Genomic DNA, 22,179 nt, shown 5'->3' on the forward strand with positions numbered 1-22,179 from the left:
CTTTTTTTCCATTATGTTCTAAGTAACCTTTTCTCAAAACTAGATCCCGAGTTGAGTGTGTGTTTACTACTGGAGTTGTTGTGTATATTTTTATACTACAACTCTATAAGTTTCTTCCATTATCTTCTATGAAACAAAAACAAACTACACGACCAGAACTTTAATCTGACACCTTAGACCAACTCGGCCATCTCATAAATATATATTTATACTACAAGTTCCTTCCATTATCTTCTGAGGTGGGTCTGACGAGAAATATAAATTGTTGTTGAGAGTGGGATTTGAATCCAGGCCCTTTAGGACCAGAACCTTAATCTGACACCTTAGACCAACTCGGCCATCTCATAGATCTTGGTTTCAATGGCGATTTCCAGAGTGGGTTTTGTAGCAATAGTTGTGGGGTTATCTTTACTGGTTGAATGTGGGGTAGCTGGTATGTATTCATCAAAGTTAGTTCATAGATACTCTGATGAAGTGAGAAGAAAACTTAAGGTTTCAAGGAATGTGCCGCAACATAGGAGTTTGGAGTATTATGGAAGGTTGATGAATAGTGATTTGCAGAGGCAAAAAATGAAAGCTGGTTCTCAGTTTCAGCTTCTTTTTCCTTCTGAGGGTAGCAAGACCATGCCCTTGGGGAATGATTTTGGATGGTTGGTCTTTTATCCTTCTAAATAATTACTCCTTCCATCTCAAATTATCTGTCGTGATTTCTAAAAATAGTTGGTCTCAAATTATTTGTCTTTTTTCGAGACAAAATTAATTACTCATACCGTCCCAATTTAAGTGTTTTAGTTTGATTGGACGCGAAGTTTAAGAAACAAAAGGAGACTTTTGAATCTTGTGGTCTTAAAATAAAGATAAGTATAGTGTCCTTTAAATCTTGTGGTCTTAAAACTTGTCGGTTAAAATGTTGAAATTTGACAACTTACTAAATATAAAAATATCTATATAATGACCAAAAAAAAAATATCTTAAACTAAATATCTATATAATGTCCTTAAAAATGTCATCTTAATCTTGTATCCTTAAATGTTGAAAATGTTGTCAAAATAAAGAGTTGTCAAATTAGGAAAGAGACTAAAAAGGAATAGACAAATAAATTAAAACCAATGGAGTATATTTTAGGAGCATAGTATAATGTTCTTGTTAAAAATAGAGCAGTTCACTGAAATACTGTTTGAGGGCTTAATGATACAACTTTCTAGAAAAGGGTTGTGATTGATGTTAGGAGACTTTTATTAATGTGTGTATAGTTAAAGCTTTCTTGTAATTCTAGCCTGTATCTATCCAACATGTTTATTTATTATAATGTGTTGCTCCATTGGGAATTTTAAAATTTGGGTTTTGGAAGCATTAATGAAATAGTGAATGGGTCATTAGAGAGTATAAACTATTTTATCTTCTAATTATAAGGTCTAAATTTGATGTTTTTGTCAAAGCATCTCTTTTTGGAGTAATGATGTGACATTTTTTGGAAGCTTTGGTTTTTTTTTTTTTTTTTTTTTTTTTTTTTTTTAAGGAAGTTCAATTAGGACTTAGTTGTTTTTGGCTTGTACATGTCTGAGCAATTCATAGTTTGGAAACAAAAATTCGAGTTCCAAAAGCATTTATGAAAAGTCAATGGATTTTTAAAAAACATCAAACGTGGATGGTGGCTAAGTACTAAGACAATGGTATGTTATAAATTAGCCCATAATTATCGTAACTGAAAGCGACTCCATAATCAAGTTTGTCTGTAATCTATCTATTGAATACACTAGATTAACATATGCAAAAAATGGGACATAGTGGGATAGTCAGGGTGTACTTATATGGAGGACTGATGCATTTACAGTGAACATAAGGATTTTGGGATTTGGTTGATGTATTATTCTCCTTGGGGGGTGAAATATAGGATGTTAAACCTTTTTAAAATTAGCCGTTTCACCTTGAATTAAATAAATAAAAAAAAAAAAAACATGGTTAGGGGTTTATCAAATGAAAGTTAATGTACGTGAATTACATTTTTTTGGGTCTGTATGGTTTGATGCAAGTTCAAATTTGGAGCTTGATTTATTCTCTTTTTGTGTTTTATATTTTAAGAGTTAGCATTCCGGGTTATATGAAGATCCTAATCCAATATTATGCACTTTTACTCAGGTTACATTATATGTGGGTTGATATAGGAACACCGAATGTTTCCTTTCTCGTTGCACTGGATGCTGGAAGTGACTTGCTGTGGGTTCCATGTGAATGTGTGCAATGTGCTCCTCTTTCAGCCAGTTACTATAGCAGCCTGGTATGCAATATTAACCAAGAATGTTATACCACTGTTCTAAATGTTTGTTGCTAGTTTCTTGCTGGTAAGGACTGCAAATAGGTTAGGCTCGTTTTGCTGGTTTCAGTTGAGTGGTTTGACATCCAAACCATGCTATAAAATCATTTATTAAATCAATACATCACACTAACTTTTTATGTTTACCTCTATAGTTTTCTTTCTCAAAAAAATGTTTATATTCATAGTTCGACACTTAACTGCTATAGAAGGGTATATACGTAGTTAGTTGTGAGTTGTGACTGAGCTAAATGTTGCTTCCAACGCACACGCAAGTATACGTGGTCGCCAAGTAAAATAGTGACTCTTGAAAGTCGGATATCGCATCCACAGGGACTTATGATCAACGGTTCAACGAAAATATACTATTGCTACCAAGTATGCAAGTAAATAAGAGAATGGTTGTTTTATTTTATAATTATTACAAGAAGTAAATAACTAACTATTTATGCGAGCAAGTTGTGACGAATGTTGTTTAATTGCTAGAATTTATCACAGAGAGATGAGTATTCTAGGGTCGTGGTTGGTTCACCAATCCTATTGAGCCTTTCAAGTATCTTATCTTGGTAAATTCATTCACAATTGCTAATTAACCGGATTATTAATCTCGTAGTATTCTTCCGAATCGCTACTTGCCGATTCAAAACAGTTCGCCACCTATATTCCTATGGAATTGACCTGTTAAGAATGCAATACACAAACGGTACTTACTTGATTGCGGTAACTAAGTATATTCCTATCCTAGTCACAAATTCTAGTCCAATTATAGGGATAATAAGATCACAATCTCTTTACTTATTCTCTAAACTAATAACGTCTTTCCTAAGCACGTATATTAATTAGTAAATAGAACTCAATCACGTTACGCAGACAATCAAGAAATTAAGAACAGAAGTAAAGAAACAATTGTATACGAACAAAATACTAAGATTTAAATATGACCACAACCCCAGAATTAGAGTGTTTAGTTACACATGATTCGAGGAAAGATGGAAGAATTCATGGATAAGCTAAAGTTCAATGGAAAGAAAGTAATAAGAGACGAACAAAAACCTAGACAAGCCGTGTTCAAGTCTCAAAAATCATCCAAACTGAAATATTCTAATGTAGAAACGTCTATTTATAAGCTAGGGCAAATATGTGATAAGTTGGCCTAATCTCAATTCAACTAGGACAACTGGACGCGCTTGTGTGTTGCTCGTGCGTCGCATGATCAGCGCATGAGTGCTGCTGTGCCATAGTTGTGCGCTGTATGGTCATCACATGACAGGCTTGATCGACAGAGAGGTGGTTTTCTCGCGCTGGTTGTGCGATGCACAGCCAGTGCATGAGACCCTTCGGTGGTCCATTTTGATGCTAAGTGCTGCAACCTCCTTCCGTTAACTTGACCCAACTGCGACTGCCTCGGAATCAACCAGAATTTCTCGGATTATCATTCATTTGCCCTTGTTGTACCTAATCATACAAACATACCAAGATAAGCACAAGTACAACAATTGCCATTCAAAAGCTGCTATTAAAGTGCTAAGAAATAGAGGGAAAGTGACACGAAATCTAGATATTTGTGCCAAATATCACCAAACACCATACCTTTCTAAACTCTCATTCAAAATCTTTCTGGAGGTGAAAAGAATAAAAAATAAAAAATAAAAAAATCTTTCCGGAGGTGAATTGTTTGGGAGGTTAATATACTTCCATTGACACATAAGAAGGCGAGGAAGGAGGCGAAGCTAGCGGTTACGGCGGCTAAGACGGCTGCTTTTGGAGGCTTGTATGAAGATTTGGGGGAAAAAGCGGGGACGAAGTTGTACGGGCTAGCCAAAGTGAGAGAGAGGAAGGCTGGGACTGGATCGAAGTGAAGTGTATCGAAAGACGAGGGAGGGAAGTTTTGGTGGAGGATGCCTTTATTAGACGAAGATGGCGATCTACTTTCATAAACTCCGAACGAAGATGGGGACGGAAAATCGTTTTAGGCCAATGGAGCTCTGCGAGGGCCCGCGATTTTGGATACTGCAGGCGGGTCAAGGTTGAAGAGGTCGAGGGGGTTATGCGGAAGATGAGCAGGGGGAGAGCGACCGGGCCAGATGAAATACCGGTAGAATTTTGGAAGAATGCGGGTAGGGGAGGCTTGGAGTGGCTTATGCGGTTGTTGAATGTTATTTTTAGGACGGCGGAGATGCCTGAAGAGTGGAGATTGTGCACCATGATCCCGTTGTATAAAAACAAGAGGGATATCAGGGTGCAACACACATGGGGGTATCAAGCTGTTGAGCCATACGATGAAAGTTTGAGAGAGAGTGGTGGAAGCGAGGGTGAGGAAGTTAGTTTTTATTTCGGAGAACTAGTTCAGATTCATGCCGGGGCGTTCGCCTACAGAAGCCATTCACCTTGTGAGGAGGTTGGTGGAGCAGTATAGGGATAAGAAGGCGGCACTTGCACATGGTGTTTGTTGACCTTGAGAAGGCTTACGACAAAGTCCCCGAGAGAGGTGCTTGTGGAGATGTACGGAAGCTAGAGGTGTTCTTGCAGCATACGATTAGAGCGATTAAGGACATGTATAATGGAGCCAAGACCGGGTGAGGACGGTTGGAGGTGACTCGGAACACTTTCCGGTCACGATGAGCTGCGCGGGGGTTCGCTCTTAACTTTATTTACGTTTCTTTGTGGCAATGGACGCTACGACAAGCCACGTTCGAGGAGAGGTTCCGTGGTGCGTGTTGTTTGCGAATGACATTGTGCTTATTGATGAGTCGCGGGAGCGTGTTGCGAGGCTGGAGGTTTGGCGGACAGACTTTGGAGTCGAAGGGTTTCAAGTTGAGCAGGACTAAGACAGAGTACTTAGAGTGCAAGTTCAGTGATGGGAGTCGAGTAGAGGATGAGGATGTGCGGTGGATACTCGGAGTCGTAAATCGAAGAAAGAAAGTTTCAAGTACACAGGGTCGATCGTCAAGGGTGGCGAGATTGACGACGATGTCACACATCGTATTGGAGCGGGATGGATGAAATGGAAGCTCGCATCGGGGTGGTTGTGCGATGAGAAGGTGCCGCCTATTTTAAAGGGAAAGTTCTACAAAGCGGTGATTAGACCGGCTAGGTTGTATGGGACGGAATGCTGCCTAGTTAAGAAAGCTCATGTCCAGAAGATGAAGGTAGATCATGTCAAGAAGCTGAAGTTAGCTGAGATGCAGATCTTTGAGATGGATGTGCGGGCATACCAGGAGAGATAGGATTCGGAATGAAGTGATTCGGGACTAGGTGGCTATGGCCCATGTGGTGGATAAGATGCGGGAAGGGAGGTTGAGGTGGTTCGGCTATGTGCAGCGGACATGCGTTGATGCGCCAGTGAGGAGGTGTGAGAGGATGGCAGTGCTGGGCCTGCAGAGAGGGAGGGTTAGGCCAAAGAAGGCATGGGGAGAGGTGATTCGGCAGGACATGACGCTACTTCAGCTTACCAAGGACATGATCGGTGATAGGAGGGGGTGGAGGTCGAGTATCAGGGTAGAGGGCTAGTGGGGGGCCGCGGGGTTTTCTTTCTCGTATTAAGAGTATTTTTATCCTGCTTCTATGTGTTAGGTCTTGTCTATCTTTCTTTGTTTTATCATGACTTCATTGCTCTTGCTATTTCTCATTTTCGCATTGTTTTGATTTGCTTGTCCGTATCTGACTCTTTTCCCATATTTTCTTTTGAGCCGAGAGTCTTTCGGAAACAGCCTCCCTACCTTTCAAGGTGGGGTAAGGTCTGTGTACACTTTACCCTCCCCAGACCCCACATTGTGGGATTCAATTGGGTATGTTGTTGTTGTTGACACATAAAGGGTCAATTCTTAACCTTCAGTTGTGAGAGATGATGTCCACGAGGTGCTTTAGTGACTTCTGATATTATTAATGCTTTAGGAATATACTAATTATACTTCTAACAGACAGTTATAAATTTTGTTTAATTAAGTCTTAATGGCAATTACATGAATAGGAAAGAAGAGGCCTTAATGTCAATAATGTAAAGAAGAGGCCTTAATGTCAATAATGTTGATGTTTAAATTAGTCACAAGAACTTGTAACACTTCAATTATCAGGTAGACAAGTTCATGTACTGCATTCATGAATGTTTTTTGTTTATTCAGAATTTCTAACTTCATAGTAGACTTGGGTGTAACTGAAAATTTGGGCCTTTACTGGTTAAGTACCCGTCTGTAATCAACGCTTGGTGAACTTGTCTAAGTCTTGATTCCTATTTTTTTATTTGGTTTCTGTTTCTGCCATTTGTCTTTTAATATCTCTTCTTTTGGTTTAGTGATCATGGTTTCTGTGACCGTTAGTAGCATGATACCGCTTTGAGATATCTGAAAATAAAGCTCTCCACCTTAAAAAACTGATGTTTTACTTTTGAGTATAGAATAACAGAAGGGTCCAAGGCCATTTCAGGTAACATTTTCAGTGTCACCTATTCCACTGGATAATATCCGTATGTTCGTTATAGTTTGTGCCTGGAATAGGCAGAAACCATCAGAGAGCTGGTATTACACTAAGACTGTTAAATGGGCTGTTTGAGAAACTTAGACGGGTTGAAGCGGGACGAGTGAACCAACGGGTCATGACCCAACCCATCCAATGGTCGTTTTGGTCAAGATAGGTTGAATCAGTTTGGGCCGAACAATTGGTCATGACCCCGCCTGTCCAATTTGACTTATCAATAATTTATTCTCAATTGGTTAGGTTACGTTAATATTGGCCTAATTTGACACCCCTAGAATATACTAAGGCATCAGAGAAACAAATTAATTTAAAAACTGAAAATAAAAAGAAAAAGATTCCTACAGAACAAGTGTCGGATAAACAAATCTGAGACAATTTATATGTCTTCATGGAGTATTACGATATCTCATCTTTCTACATTGTATTCGGGTTATATTCAACTTAAAATAACATGCAGTTCATAAATCCCGATGGAAACTTCAGAAAATTCTACATTTTATTCAACATCATTTGTGAGTTGTCTTGTCAGATCATGGTAAGTGACAAATTATTTCTTTGAGTTGCTGGCTCTCCTACTATGAAAAATTTAAAGTCATCTTAATCCCATTTCCTTTGTATAGATATCAGTAAACGTGGAGTCTTTGCTAATACTGCCTACAGGTTTAGCACTTATATCAGATGATTGATTGGCAGGTGCTCCCTGGTATTTGGGGCATCTATTATGCAGGAAAAAGATCTAAACGAGTACAATCCATCTGGCTCAAGCACAAGTCAGTTCCTGTCGTGCAGCCATCAGTTATGTGAACTGGGTTCAAATTGCAAAAACCCTAAGCAGCCTTGCCCGTACACTGTGAACTATGTATCGGAGGATACATCCACATCCGGAGTGCTCGTAGAAGATATCCTGCACCTTGCATCAGGCAGCCGTATGACAGCCAACAACTCTGCCAGGGCTCCAATCACTTTTGGGTGTGTGTCACTGAATTGCTGCTTGTATCTCAAGTTCAAATAAGAACTTTGTGCATGGACTATTTTCACATCGTTCTGTTTGAAAAGACTGTATTAAGGAGGTCTCAATTTTTTTCATGTCAGATGTGGTAGTAAGCAAACTGGTGGTTACCTAAATGGAGTTGCACCTGATGGCCTTATGGGCTTGGGACCTGGAGAGATTTCAGTTCCCAGTCGTCTTGCCAAAGCTGGATTAGTCCGAAACTCCTTTTCTCTTTGTTTTAAGGAAGATGATTCAGGAAGGATTTTCTTTGGAGACCAAGGGCCTGCTAGCCAGCAGACAACTTCTTTTCTGCCTTCAGAAGGACAATTGTATGTCATCTTATGTTAAATAGAGACTTAATCTTACCTTATTAAAAAACACTTATGAATTTTAGAGGCTTGCTTATTAGTTTGATTGCTTTATTTGTTGTTTACCTCTGCTTTTGTCTTGCATGTATGTGTTGTTAAACTCTCTGTTAACTCACATCACGATTGATTCATGGTCCAGTGTTACTTATGTTGTTGGCGTGGAATCATGTTGTCTTGGGAGCTCCTGTATTGATCAGACAAACTTCAAAGCCATTGTGGATAGTGGGTCATCATTTACATTTCTCCCAGATAAAATTTATGATAGTGTTGTTAAAGAGGTAAGCTTACACCTTCTTGCTGCTTATTGTACTTTAAAGTGCAGAAATTTTATGTCCTTTTCCGGTTACAGTTTGACAGAGAAGTGAATGCTACAAAAGCTAGCTTTGAAGGATATCCTTGGCAATATTGCTACAAATCCAGGTAATGGCATATAAGAGAAATAGAGATCTACTTTCTTTTTTCTGCCTCATCATATGTACTGAATGAGTATTTGAACCTAGACAGTTCTGAAGGGTTACCGAAGATTCCTTCATTTACTCTGAAGTTCATGACAAACAGCACCTTTATAGTCCAGGATCCTGTATTTGTGATTTATGGCAGTGAGGTAAGCGCTTGAATACACTCCACCTGTTTTTGTATCTCAGAGATGAAAATTGTGGTTCTTTTGATTATATGTATATCTGTGAGGCAGTTCTTTATTCCCTTCTCTTGGTTATTTTGTCACACCAGCTTTTGGTCCTTCACTTCCGATCATTTCGACTCATTTACCAGTACTGTATTAAATAGGCTGTCAGGTTTTCTATGTTGGTCGTGTGTAAATATATTCAATATCATGATATAGGGTGCTGTTGGATATTGTTTAGCTGTGGAGCCTTCAGGCATAGATACCGGAACGATTGGACGTAAGCTTGACCCTCTTCCCTTATGGTTTCGTCTTTTATAAACTTACAACCGTAAATAACCTCCAACTGCTAAAGTAGGAGGAAAACTGTAAAAAAATTCTGAATGCAAAAGTGTCAATTACCTCTCTCAATATTTGGACGTGCTAATAACCATTTTCCTGTACAGAGAACTTCATGACGGGATATCGCATGGTGTTTGATAGAGAAAACCTGAAACTGGGTTGGTCGCGCTCTGACTGTGAGTACCAATTTCTGATTAATAATCGTCTTGGTCTGGTCTGGATTTTGCTATACTCGCTTTGTTGTCTGTAGCCATGGGTGATTAACTTAAAAGGCATTTATTCACTTTCACTTGTTACAACCTATTCTTGTGTATTGAGAAGTTGAAATGTAACTTTTAACACCCAACAAGAGTTAATGTGGTATACATAAAAGCTTATTTCGCATTTCACCAAAAGATTATGTTGTACATGTATGGTCTTCCGGATACTATTGACTTTCTCTACTCATGTTAGCCTCTACTTTGAGTCACTTTTTTCCGTCCTCGCTTTTTAGGCTAATCATCTAAACCACTTGTCTCTACCATTCCGTTTCTTTGCCGTCTAATAGTCTTTGTTGCTCACTGTGGTAGCTTAAGTGGTAATTGAGGAGGGCGTTTGCCATCCCTAGTTTTAATAAACTATTAACTATAGTGAACTATAAACTATGCTTTATCTGTCATCTGGAGTATGGATGACAACGGCTTGCAACTAATTTTCCAAGAAAACTTGCCTTTCTGCCTTCGCTTCTTTCCGTTGTTTTATTACTTTATCTTGCTTCATTACTTCTCTGAAAAATGAAAAAGGGGCAGATAATGTGGGTAGCAGAAAGCTTAGCCCACTTTGTGGATTCTCTTTTACATTCCTTTTCTCAGGAACTTTACTTTGAGCGTGGCAAATGCTCCTTCTCAACAAATGATTTACCCCTACTTTGTTTTCTAATAAGCGTTTCTGCTTGTCAGGTAAAGACCTTACTGATAGTAGTAGACTTCCGTTGGCTCCAGCAAATGGTAGCTCGCCAAACTCACTGCCAACAGAGCAGCAGAATACCCCTAATAGCTCTGGAGTGGCCCCTGCTGTTGCCGGAAGGACACCCTCAAATTCTGCATCACCAACTAGTCGCGGGATGCCATTCAAGTTATGCTTGACAAAGTTGCTGTTTCAGTTGCTGTTTATATCAAGTAACTTCCGACGGTTCTTATATACATTGACCTTATAAGCCTTTATATATTGGTATGCCCTATAGGTTCATATTATAGATGTGTAGTTTTCCTTGTAAATCCTGTCTCCGTCTTTTGGAGCCGTTTTTGTTTTCTTATTTCCCATCCCGCGTTTCTTTGCATTTTTAGGGTTTATTGTTATTTTGATACTAGCCATCAGATAGGATGGGGCTGCTAAGATGAAGAAGAGCTTGTTTTATGCCATCTTCTAACTTTGGATGTTCAATTTCTTGTTCCCCTACTGTTATACATACATAATGCTTACTGTTGAATTCCATTCGTATGATTCTAATAAGTTTATCTATTTGCCGCTTTAGCCTGAATGAAACAACTTAATCTACCCATATTCCGTTAGTAATGAATTGAAAATCACGACCTTTGTTTTAATACAAAGGGAGTGATAGTGGCTAGTGAAGTTAAAAGTAAAAATGGAGAGTTTTATCACATTTCGGTCAGTTGTATCAGGGCATCTTTCTCTCACAAGTAGGTGGGCTCAAATTCGTTTGGTCCACTTACTTTCGGTACATTAACTTGTGAGATAAAAAAAGCCTCACACAACTATTGTCAAGTATGAAGACATAAAAGATTTGAAGATGGGAAGAAATGGAAAATAATTGCTCTTTGAACCCTGCCCTCCTTGTTCAAGTAGTTCAAGAGTGTGAGGGCGTAGTGAAAGAAGGGAAAGATATCTTTCAAAGATAAACTACCCATAAAGGTAGTTCCGGACCATCTTTTCCAGCCAGATAGTGAGCGATCACTCAGCAATGAACACTAACTGAAAGCGGCCGGGAATGAGTACCTATCCCTTATGGGAATTGAACTCGTGTCTGCGATATGAAAAGACGATGTCTCATAATTAATTAAATGTTGATCGCTTTTTAATGTTGAACATCATTCAGACGGTCATACACTAAAATATGAAAACCTTTAGAATTTCGGCGTAATTTGAAATATAGTAACTCCAAATGTTGTTCGAGTTAGAATTGGCGGTCTAAAACTCTATGAAAATTTCCTATAGTTTAAAATATGCAGTTCAAACCAATGAAAAAATTCATGGAGTTTCGATAGGTAGAAGTTGGAACTCAAGGCATTGGCTTTGGATTCCAAAGGTAAAATAAGTCAAATAATACCTTCTAAATTGTTTCACATACTTATTCATTCAGGATACACGTTTTAAAATTTAAATGTTTTATCATTATCTTGCTCATGATACCTATTAAACTCCCTGATTTTTTTTTTTTTTTTTTTTTTTGAGTTTGAACTTTAAATTTTAAAATCCATGAATCCTTCTGGAGTTTGAGCCTCAGTTTTCTCAACCATCCAACATATTGTGCTGGAACTCTATCTGTCAAAATTTCGAACTCCAGCACCGTGTGCTTCTTATATTTAATAAGGCATATATTTGTTCAAATTTTATTTTTGCATTAATAATTGAATACTTTCAATTACATTTGAAACGGTGGCTAAACTTTGATTGTCACCTAAAAACTGGGGGGAAAGAACGCGCCTCCTCTGAAACCAAAATAATTACCCGCTCATACCCCCAGAAAAAATTAAGGGCAAAAAACATATATGTGCATGGTAAGAGGTATATTTACAGAACATGACGATATTTTTCAGTTTACAAAATGTATCAATAGACTTGTTACAAAATCTATACGAATTAGGTAAATTAAAAAGAAGTAAAATAAAACACATTAAATAAGGTAAGGAAATCGTTTTACTTATTTTATCCACTTTTCTCTCTCCATTCAAAATTTAGAGATATAGTTCCCTGATTTTCTCCAACTTTTGCTTCCTTATTTCATCCACTTTTCTCTCTCCATTCAAAATTAAGAGATATTGTTACCTAATTTTCTCCATCTTTTGCTCAAAAAGTCCATTATAATCGGTAATTTTTATGTACAAAGTTCATACACCAAAAACATATATGTATAATTTTCGTATGCAATATGTATAACTATATAGATTCTTATAACTTTTATATATGAAATATGTATATAAATTGTATGTGTATTTTGATTATTATAAAGTACATATAAATTGTATAAAATCTAATCAAAGTATGTATAAATTTTGAGAAAAAATATGTATAATAAACTTGTAATTGATACAAACTAGATTTCATACAAAGTTCATACATTTAAAAATAAATATATATTAATTTTTGTATGCAATATGTATAAATGTATAAATTCATTATAATTTCTACGTATGAAATATGTATAAAAGTTGTATGTATATTGTGATTATGATAAAGTACATATAAATTGTATAAAATCTGATCAAAGTATGTATAGATTATGAGAAAGTATATATGTATAATAAGTTTTCTGATTGAAACAAATCAAATTCCATCCACATTTCATACACATATCAGTTTTCAACATTTTTAAGACTAATTGATATCGAATTTGTTCGCATTTCATACACATTGTGCCGCATATATCTAAAAAATGACATATGGCAGACTCCATACACATTTCATACATATATTAGTTTTCAACGTTTTTAAAACTACAATTTATATAATTTGTACAGATTTTCAAAACACATAATGATCATGTGTATCTCAAAACGATACAAATCAATTTTTATATACAATTAATACACAAGTTAGTAATCAAAAATACTTTGTAATATTGGTTTGGAAATTTATACTAAAGAGAAGATGGATTTTAGGTATGAAAATGGTGTCTATCAAGGAGGGAGATAGAGATAGAGATAGAGATAGAGATAGAGATAGAGATAGAGATAGAGATAGAGAAGAAGAAGTTGAATGGTAACTATCCTAGAATTAAGTCCACATTTAAAATCAAATTTTCTTCCTCAAAAAAATCCTAAAATCATGGGTGTCCCATTAAGCCCAAATTTGGTATATTTTGTAAACAAGGAAAAATATCCTTATGTTTTGTAATATAGAGTCTTAAATAGGTATTATTAGGTCATTTTCCCAAAAATTAAAACTAGCTACTCAAGATGCCCCCAAATTATGATAGCAACATGGTATATAAATATACTGAGATGGTATTATGGATGATCATGTTCATTTATTTAAAAAGACACACTTTTCTCGAAAAAAACCTCCATGATATCATCGGCTTATATACATATATTGTGACGGTATCATGGAGGACTGCTTCAATCCTTCAATGACACTCCTTAGGACCATGGTACCATCGTGGTATATAAATATATTGAGATGGTATCATGGAGGATTGCTTCAGTCCTTTTCTTAGTCCTTCGTGATACCATCATGATATATAAATATCTTCAGAATGATTATGTGGAGAAGGGATTTATGCAGGGGCACATCGGGTAATTAGTTTGGGCCCGGTTAAGCAGAAGTGAAAATAGTTTGGGAGGGGGCAGGGGCGCGTAATTAGTCTGGATTGGGCGTGCAATTAGTGATGTTTTCCCAAAAACTGATCATTCCACCTAATTTTTTCCCCAAAGATGTATATCAAGTCCAGTTAGATGGGCTGTTTCCGCTTAGGGCCATTTTGCAGGCTCTTGGAAGGCAAATGTCCAGTAATTTTTTGTTCATCGAATTGGTTCTTTCAACGTTTTTTTTACATAATCTGTAACTTGTTCGCCCGAACCTTGTGTACTCCATAGTCAATGATTTGAGGCTCATAGTCTAGTGCTTGTGCCATAATTTAGATCTGACATTTTGCCATTCTAAGAGGCGCACCAGGTCTTGCAAAGTCAAAGGTCTGCCTTTGGTGCTCACACATTCTCATTTGGTAGTTTTCCTTGTCCAAGACTAGGTACAAAACCAAGAGTATAAACACTAAATTTGTTTAGGATTTGAAATTTGTAAGTTTATTTAGTTTTTGTCTGAATTGGCTTTGTAGTCAAAATCTAATTAAGTTTTCTGGTACTAGTGAAAGTGAGCTTTATACTATTATAAATGTGAGAACTACTACCAATTTCTTAGTCAATATAAGTGAGATTACGAAATTATGAGCTATTGAAATCAAACCCTCCAAGCTGTTGTTGAACTTTTTTACTTGTGGAAGATTCTTGATGCTGGTTGCCAGTATGGATTCAGAACTGGAAATAGAGCCACAATCCCTCAAGAAACTTGATTTTAAGTCCCTTTTCAAGACCATTTCGCTGCTCCTATTCCCAGGAGCAAGAGAATACAAACGAGCCAAAAGCTAAATTTTGAATATGCAAAAGATGCAAATATTTAAGTTGCCCAAAAGGTGCAAAAATTAACAATAGAGAAAAGGGTAAAAAATAATTATATAAATAGGAAATATGGTAATTTTATCCCCGTTATACTTTAATGCTCATACATCCCAAATTGATAGTTATCCTTGTCGATCTAAGAGGCGTACGGGGTCCTTGGATGACTATGTTTAGACTCGTTTATGGCAAGTTTTAATACACCCTCATGTTAGTATGTATGAGTAGATGCATTTTGACTACATTTATAAGTTTAGGGGGCTGCATATGCATTAAGTATAAAATTCATATGTACGAAGTACTCATATCATACCTCCTGGACACAGGATTACGTTAAGATAAATGAAAAATTTATGTATCATATTTGTCTTCTTAATGTAAATGTAAGACAAATTAAGACACGGGCCACTGAAGATTCATGTCCTAAGGCCAGCCCAACCCTCATGTGGTAAGTTGCTCCAAGAAGTTGTTAGATGTAGTAATAGTGCGGGCTAGTCACTTTTTATTTTTGGAATTTAAAATTTTATAATAATAGTATTTTTTAATTATAGCGGTTGGAAAGAGATTATTTGTGAATTTTATCTGTTACCGATGGAAATTGAATTCTGGCCCTTATATTTTGTACGGAAAAGGGTCAAATTTGCCCCGTACTTTAAAAAATAAGTTATATTTGTCATTCGTTATACTTTTTTGATAAATTTGTCCTTGCTATCCAATTTTCGGGCTATGTATACCCCTCATCCTTTAAATCTCATATCTCCGCTTAAATTTTCCTATGTAGAGCCTACGTGGCGTTTAATTTCCAATTAAATCTGGTCATCCATTTAAAAGAATTTAACCTGCCCGCCCGACCCACTAAATACTGGAAATTTACATATCTTTCTCTTCTGGATGACAGAGATAAATATATATATAAAAAAAAGTAATGAAGTAAACTTAACTTACTTAGAGGATTGGGGTAAATCTGACCCTTTTCCGTATTTTGTAAGTATTTTAAAAATAAAATAAAAAAAATCATCCCACGCTAGATATTTTGCAGAGTCTTAGATCAGTTTGGTTGTGGTGAGATTCCATTTAGCAAATCTAAAAAGATTCCATAACAGAACAACCTTAATTGATTGCAAAGTATTTATCTAGTCTTTTTCTATTATAATCTCATGACTGTTGTTGTTTCCAGACATTATAAACAAGATGTATTAGAATAAGTCCAAAAAGACAGCTTGGTTCTTCTTAGGATTATTCTGCAATTAGGGAGACAATTTCAGTATAATCAATTTATGTAATATCCTAAAAATGGGAGCTGGTTCAAGACATACATTATTAAGTAATGCAACAAATTAACCATTTCATTATATGTAATCGTGTAGTAAAATGTGTGTACAAACAGGTTGTACGAATATTTCTTATCCTCTGATTTCTTTAAACTTTTGGATTAATCATTTTAGGCCAATGATCTCTTTTGGATAAGTGACCCCACAATTAATACGGTTTAATCAAAATTTGCATCTCTTACGGGATATTTAAGTTGCTAACAAATACTTAAGGTAAAAATGTCCAAAGATTTAACTACAGGGCAAAGGAAGGGGTAGGAAAATTCTTCTTTTCTATACGAATTAACTGAATTAATTCTATCTTCCTTTCTGGTCAGGTAATAATCTTTTCTTGCACTCCTACGTTCAATATTTAATTAGTTTTGTTTTTACCGTTTATATATTTAACTAGAAAATTTTCCCGCGCTTCGCGCGGTCGTCAATGACCTCATTGAACTTGTGACTAATCCTCTACCATATTCAGAAATTAAAATGAAAAAGGCAGATTCTTTGTAAAATTTAGAAATGTTGCAAATAGTCCAACTTAAAATTAATATTAAAATAATAAAAGGTAGATTCTCATAAAAATTAAAAATATTGAGAATATTCTGCCTTTAAAATTTAAAAAATTAACACAGTCACATACTCAAATACCTCTAATGAATGATATACTTGTATTATTCTTTTATTAGATTTTTTTTTTCTATATATCTTGTGTAAAATTTGTCCTTGACATATATTTGTATGCATTAAAAGTATGGACTCTTCAACTTCACAGCACAAGCCTTCAGCAAATTTATGAAATGGTCTTTTTGTGTTAGTTAAAAGATAAGAGATTAAATTAATACTAAAACAAAACAAAAACAAATATATAAAGTAAAAAAAAAAAAAAAAAAAAAGGATCTGGACTAAAGCATTACTTTTGTAGGTACACGATGGTGGATTCCTCACGGAGCAAACATGTAACAGTCATCTTGTCTACTATTCCTAATTAAAATTATTCATAAATATCAAATAATCTCACTCGTATTCTGCACAACAAACTTCTTAAGGCCATAAAACAGTGTCAAGTCTTCTTTTCAGAATTATAACCAATGTTTGTTCTGTATTGTAACACATTCTTTGAACTTTATTTTAACTCTCGAGTCACTACTCTTTTGTCTAGATGTAAACATATTGAAAAATCAATTTGTAAATCTTGCACATGTAATTGAATTCTGTGCATGTGACACCGTAACTGTATTATTCAAATATCTATTAAAGCATCAAATGAAAACTCTTTGTCTAGTGAAATATGAACACAGCGATCAACGCATACAATCTAAATATAAATAGTTTACATTATACTGCGTGGTACAATCTTAAACTAAGTATAGGGTACTCTGTGGTACAATCTACAGAGTTTTTATCTGTAAAGTTCAAATAACAACGCCTTCGGAGTTGGTTTAAGAGGGGGAAAAAGATGAAACCCCCAAAGCTTAAAAAGAAATGATATATGCTATATATGGGTAAATGGTAGTGCATGTTTTTAGATATATGATTGAGCTCTACTGATTACGTGGATAAGCATCATCACACCTTATTCACATATCTTTCATAAACATGATTAATATCAAAGGAAAAAAAAACAAAATATACTAAATACAAAATACGGAACAAATTAGAGTCATTGTATTAAGGAATCATAGATAATCCACACTGCAAATCTGATTTTTTGTATTCAACTCAAGATTGGACGGTAATAACTATCATCTTTTTCCCTTTTCAGTTTTCATATAAAAATATCTGGTAATTAGTAATAACAAATAAGTTAACCTTTTGTTTTCCTAATTCTACACATAATATAAAAGTTTTGTGTTATTACTGAATAATAAGGTTCAGATCAAGCTTAAAATAAAAAATGGGTCGTTTAAAAATAATACCTTCATAGAGATTTTATTACGTTGAAAAAATAAACTTTTATCATGAGATTTTAAGATTATTAAACAAACATATTCATCGAAATAAAAAAGAGTCGCTAAAAATGATAGGATAATACCTTGACAGAGCCTCTTCGGTATTTTTTTAATAAAAACCACCATTATCACTCTATTGCCTGCACCTTGATCTAACCATGACAATTGAAGTGATTAAATGCACATTAGTCACATTCTCATTAGTTTCTCAATCTCGGCTACAGAAGTATATATCCACCAGAATAGTTACACTTAACGAGTTGCCATAAGAATGATTCCTTGAACGACTATATAATGCATGAACTTAAAAGTAAACAACATTTTTCACAAAATAACGCGATAATAATAAAAATAACTTATGATCATAGACATAAGCCTAATAATACAATATTCAATCCATTTACAGTAAAAACCGTGTATCTTAGCTTTTAGAAAAAGGTTCTCTACTATAACGTATACTCTCCTCTCGCTAACAGTCAAATCTCTTTTTCCTCATCTAATATTTTTTGTAAAATTCTCATGGTTCTGCAAAATCACGAAATAATATTAAGCATTTTACTATTGCTTGTTCCTTGATCTAACCATGGCAATTGAAGTGATTAAATGCACATTAGTCACATTCTCATTAATTTCTCAATATCGACTACAAAAGTATATATATCCACCAGAAAAGTTACACTTAACGACTTGTCATAAGAATGATTACTTGAAGTGATCAACATTTTTCATAAAATAACGCGATAATAATAAAAATAACTTATGATCATAGACATAAGCCTAATAATACAATATTCAATCCATTTATAACAAAAAGCGTGTATCTTAGCTTTTAGAAAAAGGTTCTCTACTATAACGTACTCTCCTCTCGCCACCAATCAAATCTCCTTTTCCTCATCTAATATTTTTTGTAAAATTTTCATGGTTCTGCAAAAATCACGAAATAATAAAAAGCATTTTTTTCCTTGATTAGTTCCTCTTCTCATTACTATGTATATAAAAAATTGTATAGAAAAAGAAAATACTTGAATGACACCATATACACACTAGAGGATGTTTAAAGAAAATGCATAACCATATCCATGAATGGAAAACTAGAGTACTGTTAAAAATCAAACACATAAACTAATACGCAAGTAGGTTAACTAAAGAGCAAAGAAACTTTATATTGAGATATAAGTAAATGCCAAGAGAAATAGCAGCGTGATAGATCAAATGAAATCTTCCATACTGGAAGTAATAGGTAATTAAAATGGATAAATATAAATTATAATGACATTAAATGGAGAAGGAGAAAGGAACATGTGATTAGGAACTAATGGAGATTAATTCATAACTACTTAGGAGAGAGAAAAATAGAATTAAACGGAGAAGGCACGAACGGTTGAAAACCTGTGCACAACTATTCCTGAACAGACAACAATTTTATTTTACTAATTAATTAATACAATTAAAATTAAATAAAGACAAAAAATTGAGATTAAAGATAAATAGAATTTCTGGTCTAGAAGAGTGCCACATCAGCGGGCCTATGTCTTATATATATAGGTTATTTGTGTTTTGAAGCTAAAAGACTAAGTAATTAGTCATCTTGGACAAACTTGGAAAATTATTTCCTGCCTTTATTGCTTGATACTTCCAAATTAAGGTAGAAGAATATGTATATGCTTAACTAAGTTCCAACCAAACTCTGTAGTGTCAGAAATTATGGTGGGATGAATAGGATTAATCCTCCTTCATTAATCAGAAGCCTCGGATTCTAACTCTCAGAATGAAAAAAATTCATGTGTTAGAGGTGTTTCCCTTTTAACGAGCCTTATGCAGTGCGAATTTAAATTAATTGAGAGGTCATTACAGATATTAGATACCGGATAAAAAACCAAAAGAAAAATTCCAACCAAACTTGTTTCCACCAACTCTTCAGCTGTCAACCACATTCATTACTTTCTATTTCTAGCCTTGTCTCTATGAGATGCATGATTGAAAATTTTGTTTTCTTCTTACAAAAACAGTCCTATAAAGGATCACCCTTCCAAATAATTGCTCTATTTTTCTCTCTAGCAACAAACAAGGGTCCTACTAGCTTCAGTTTCTATATGTTGTATATATGCACTCGTATTTAGATAATGTTTGTTTTGGAGTCTATAGGCATCTAATGTTCAAGCCGTTCAGGAAATTATTTTTATTATCAATCATAGGATATTGAGGGGCATTATCAACAAGTTTTGAGAAGACAAGAAAGTACTAGGCATTTTCTTCCTCCTTAGAAGAAAACACATAAATGTTGTTAAAGTATAAATCGGTTACATGATTGTAATGGTTGTTTTTCTTTCCTTTAGACTATCCCCTGTAATAGAACTTATATACATGTTTTCTTCTTGTTTTGAGAGAAATTTCATAGTGTTTTCTTAGCAAATAATGCTGCATATAGTTATAGTTATTGTTTCTCCTCCTGAAAGATTATCCAAGCTAATTAGTGCTAAATGGCTTCATAAATTAGTTCCATGTCGTACTACCCATAATTTTTATATCAAAATCTGGCTCACACGTATTTTATAGCTACGTGTGCATGAACTTTTTAGAAAGATCACCAAATCGAGCAACACTTAATTGATATTATTTCAAATCAATGGGTGGATTTGGTAGTTTTTGGACTATGATAGACATATATGAAAGAAGACAACGAAGAAAAAGGGGGTGTTTTGTATAAAAAGGAATTATTGGGGGCCTAATGGAGTGCATGATTGGCCTTAGGGCTCCACCTTTCATTTTCAAAAAGTTTTATTAATACTATATTATAACCTAACCTATTGCTTTTGATCTTTTGGATACTTATTTGTCCCTTTACGATCTTCTTTTCCCTTTATGTTCCTATAGTACCTGCCAAGTCTGTAGGATGCTTAATTGTGTTTAGTTTAGAGTTCCCATCGGCCTAATAAAATATTAAAAGTCGGTGGATATTTTAATTCTTTGTCATGGTTATGTTGGTTAAGTCTATTATTAAATTATTTCCAAGAGTTTAGTGGCAAAGATGATATAATACAAACTTTAGTGTCATGAGTTCAATTCTCTACTTTCAAGGCCAGCTTTACAATTTGTTGATTACGAGTTCACGTGAATCCAATAGCTTTTGCTTAGATTTTGTATATATGTAATGAAATATTTGATTGTGTATTCAATCGTAATTATAGTATTGACTAGAAATCATTATAGTAATTCATAAACTTTAAATCCTGCATTCGATTGTTTACTTTTGTCAAAAAATTTATACCAATGAGTCTCATGAAAAACTATTAGTAACTGAAGCAAGATTAGGGAGATAAAAAGATTGAAATTGGATAAAAGAATAAGGTTTATATATATGCAAACCTTGTTTCGTTATGCAAATATGTAATCTTGAAACTACTTATGACCTCTTCGTAATTATGACAAACCAAGGGAAGGTAAGTGCAATTGATCCAATTAAAGCACTTTATTTTTTGAAAATAGTGAACATCATTGTCGATCAATTTCCTATCGGCTCCTTCAAATAATTGGTGATGAAACTATGAGTCTGTTTGGTCAAGTTGTCATAAATTTATTAAAATATATTTTTTGAAGAAAAATAATTTGATTTTGGCCAATTCATGTGAGTACTGATTATATTTTTTAATATATGATAAGCAGATTATGATTGGCTAATTTTTTTCAAGAAGATCCAATGGGCTCCTTCAATCGATGGGTGATGAAACTATATCTTTGAGTGTTGACCAATTAGCTCCTTTGATTTTCAGAATAGGGTTCTCTGATTTTCAGAATAGGGTTCACGTCTCAACAGTGTGATAATTAAAAAGATTAATTAGGTAATTAATAATTGAATTAGTTTTAAATGCAGGTCTTTCCATCAGTGAAACTTCATGAAATAAAATTTCATAAACTATTCCTTATATAGGAAAGTTGATAAAGATGGGTTAAATATGATACATGACTACTTTGGATTTCAGTGGCCACTATACTGATCATATATAGTCTTATAGGAGGACTTAACTAAAAGGTCTTTGTTAAAAGATAGTAACTACACAAGTTGACATTAGCAAATTAATCTGCGTTTATAGTTATCAACTTATCCCCATTTCTGCAAGTGCTCTATATATAAATTATATCAAGAAAAAGAAATCTTTATCACAAGAGTTTTAACATTTTTACGCTAACAATAAATTAATTTTATTATTTTTTTAAAATCAGATCATTCAAAAGATAATTACAAATAACTTCGGGCAAATTAAGGTAAAATTTTCAGAACCAAAAGACCATGAACGAAAATGCTACAAAAAAATTGAAAATATTATTATTTATTATAAATATATCAAAGAGGATATTGTGGTCAGGTCAACATGACCCTTTGAAAGATTTCCAGCTAAATGATTGTTAGGACTTA

General features: G+C 34.6%; 1 protein-coding gene across 1 annotated transcript; it reads left to right on the plus strand.

Annotated features, from left to right (window-relative positions):
* Nucleotides 1–246: 246 nt before the first annotated feature.
* LOC132059460 (aspartic proteinase-like protein 1) lies at nt 247–10,578 on the plus strand. The gene is made up of 10 exons (XM_059452081.1): nt 247–650; nt 2,140–2,278; nt 7,515–7,756; nt 7,880–8,107; nt 8,286–8,424; nt 8,496–8,566; nt 8,651–8,750; nt 8,988–9,048; nt 9,215–9,286; nt 10,049–10,578. Exons 1-10 carry the CDS (start codon nt 361–363, stop codon nt 10,303–10,305), a joined length of 1,599 nt encoding a protein of 532 aa, XP_059308064.1. The 5' UTR covers nt 247–360; the 3' UTR covers nt 10,306–10,578.
* The last annotated feature ends 11,601 nt before the right edge of the window (nt 10,579–22,179 follow it).

Source organism: Lycium ferocissimum, chromosome 6 (assembly GCF_029784015.1).
Source record: "Lycium ferocissimum isolate CSIRO_LF1 chromosome 6, AGI_CSIRO_Lferr_CH_V1, whole genome shotgun sequence".
Classification (NCBI taxonomy): Eukaryota; Viridiplantae; Streptophyta; class Magnoliopsida; order Solanales; family Solanaceae; genus Lycium; species Lycium ferocissimum.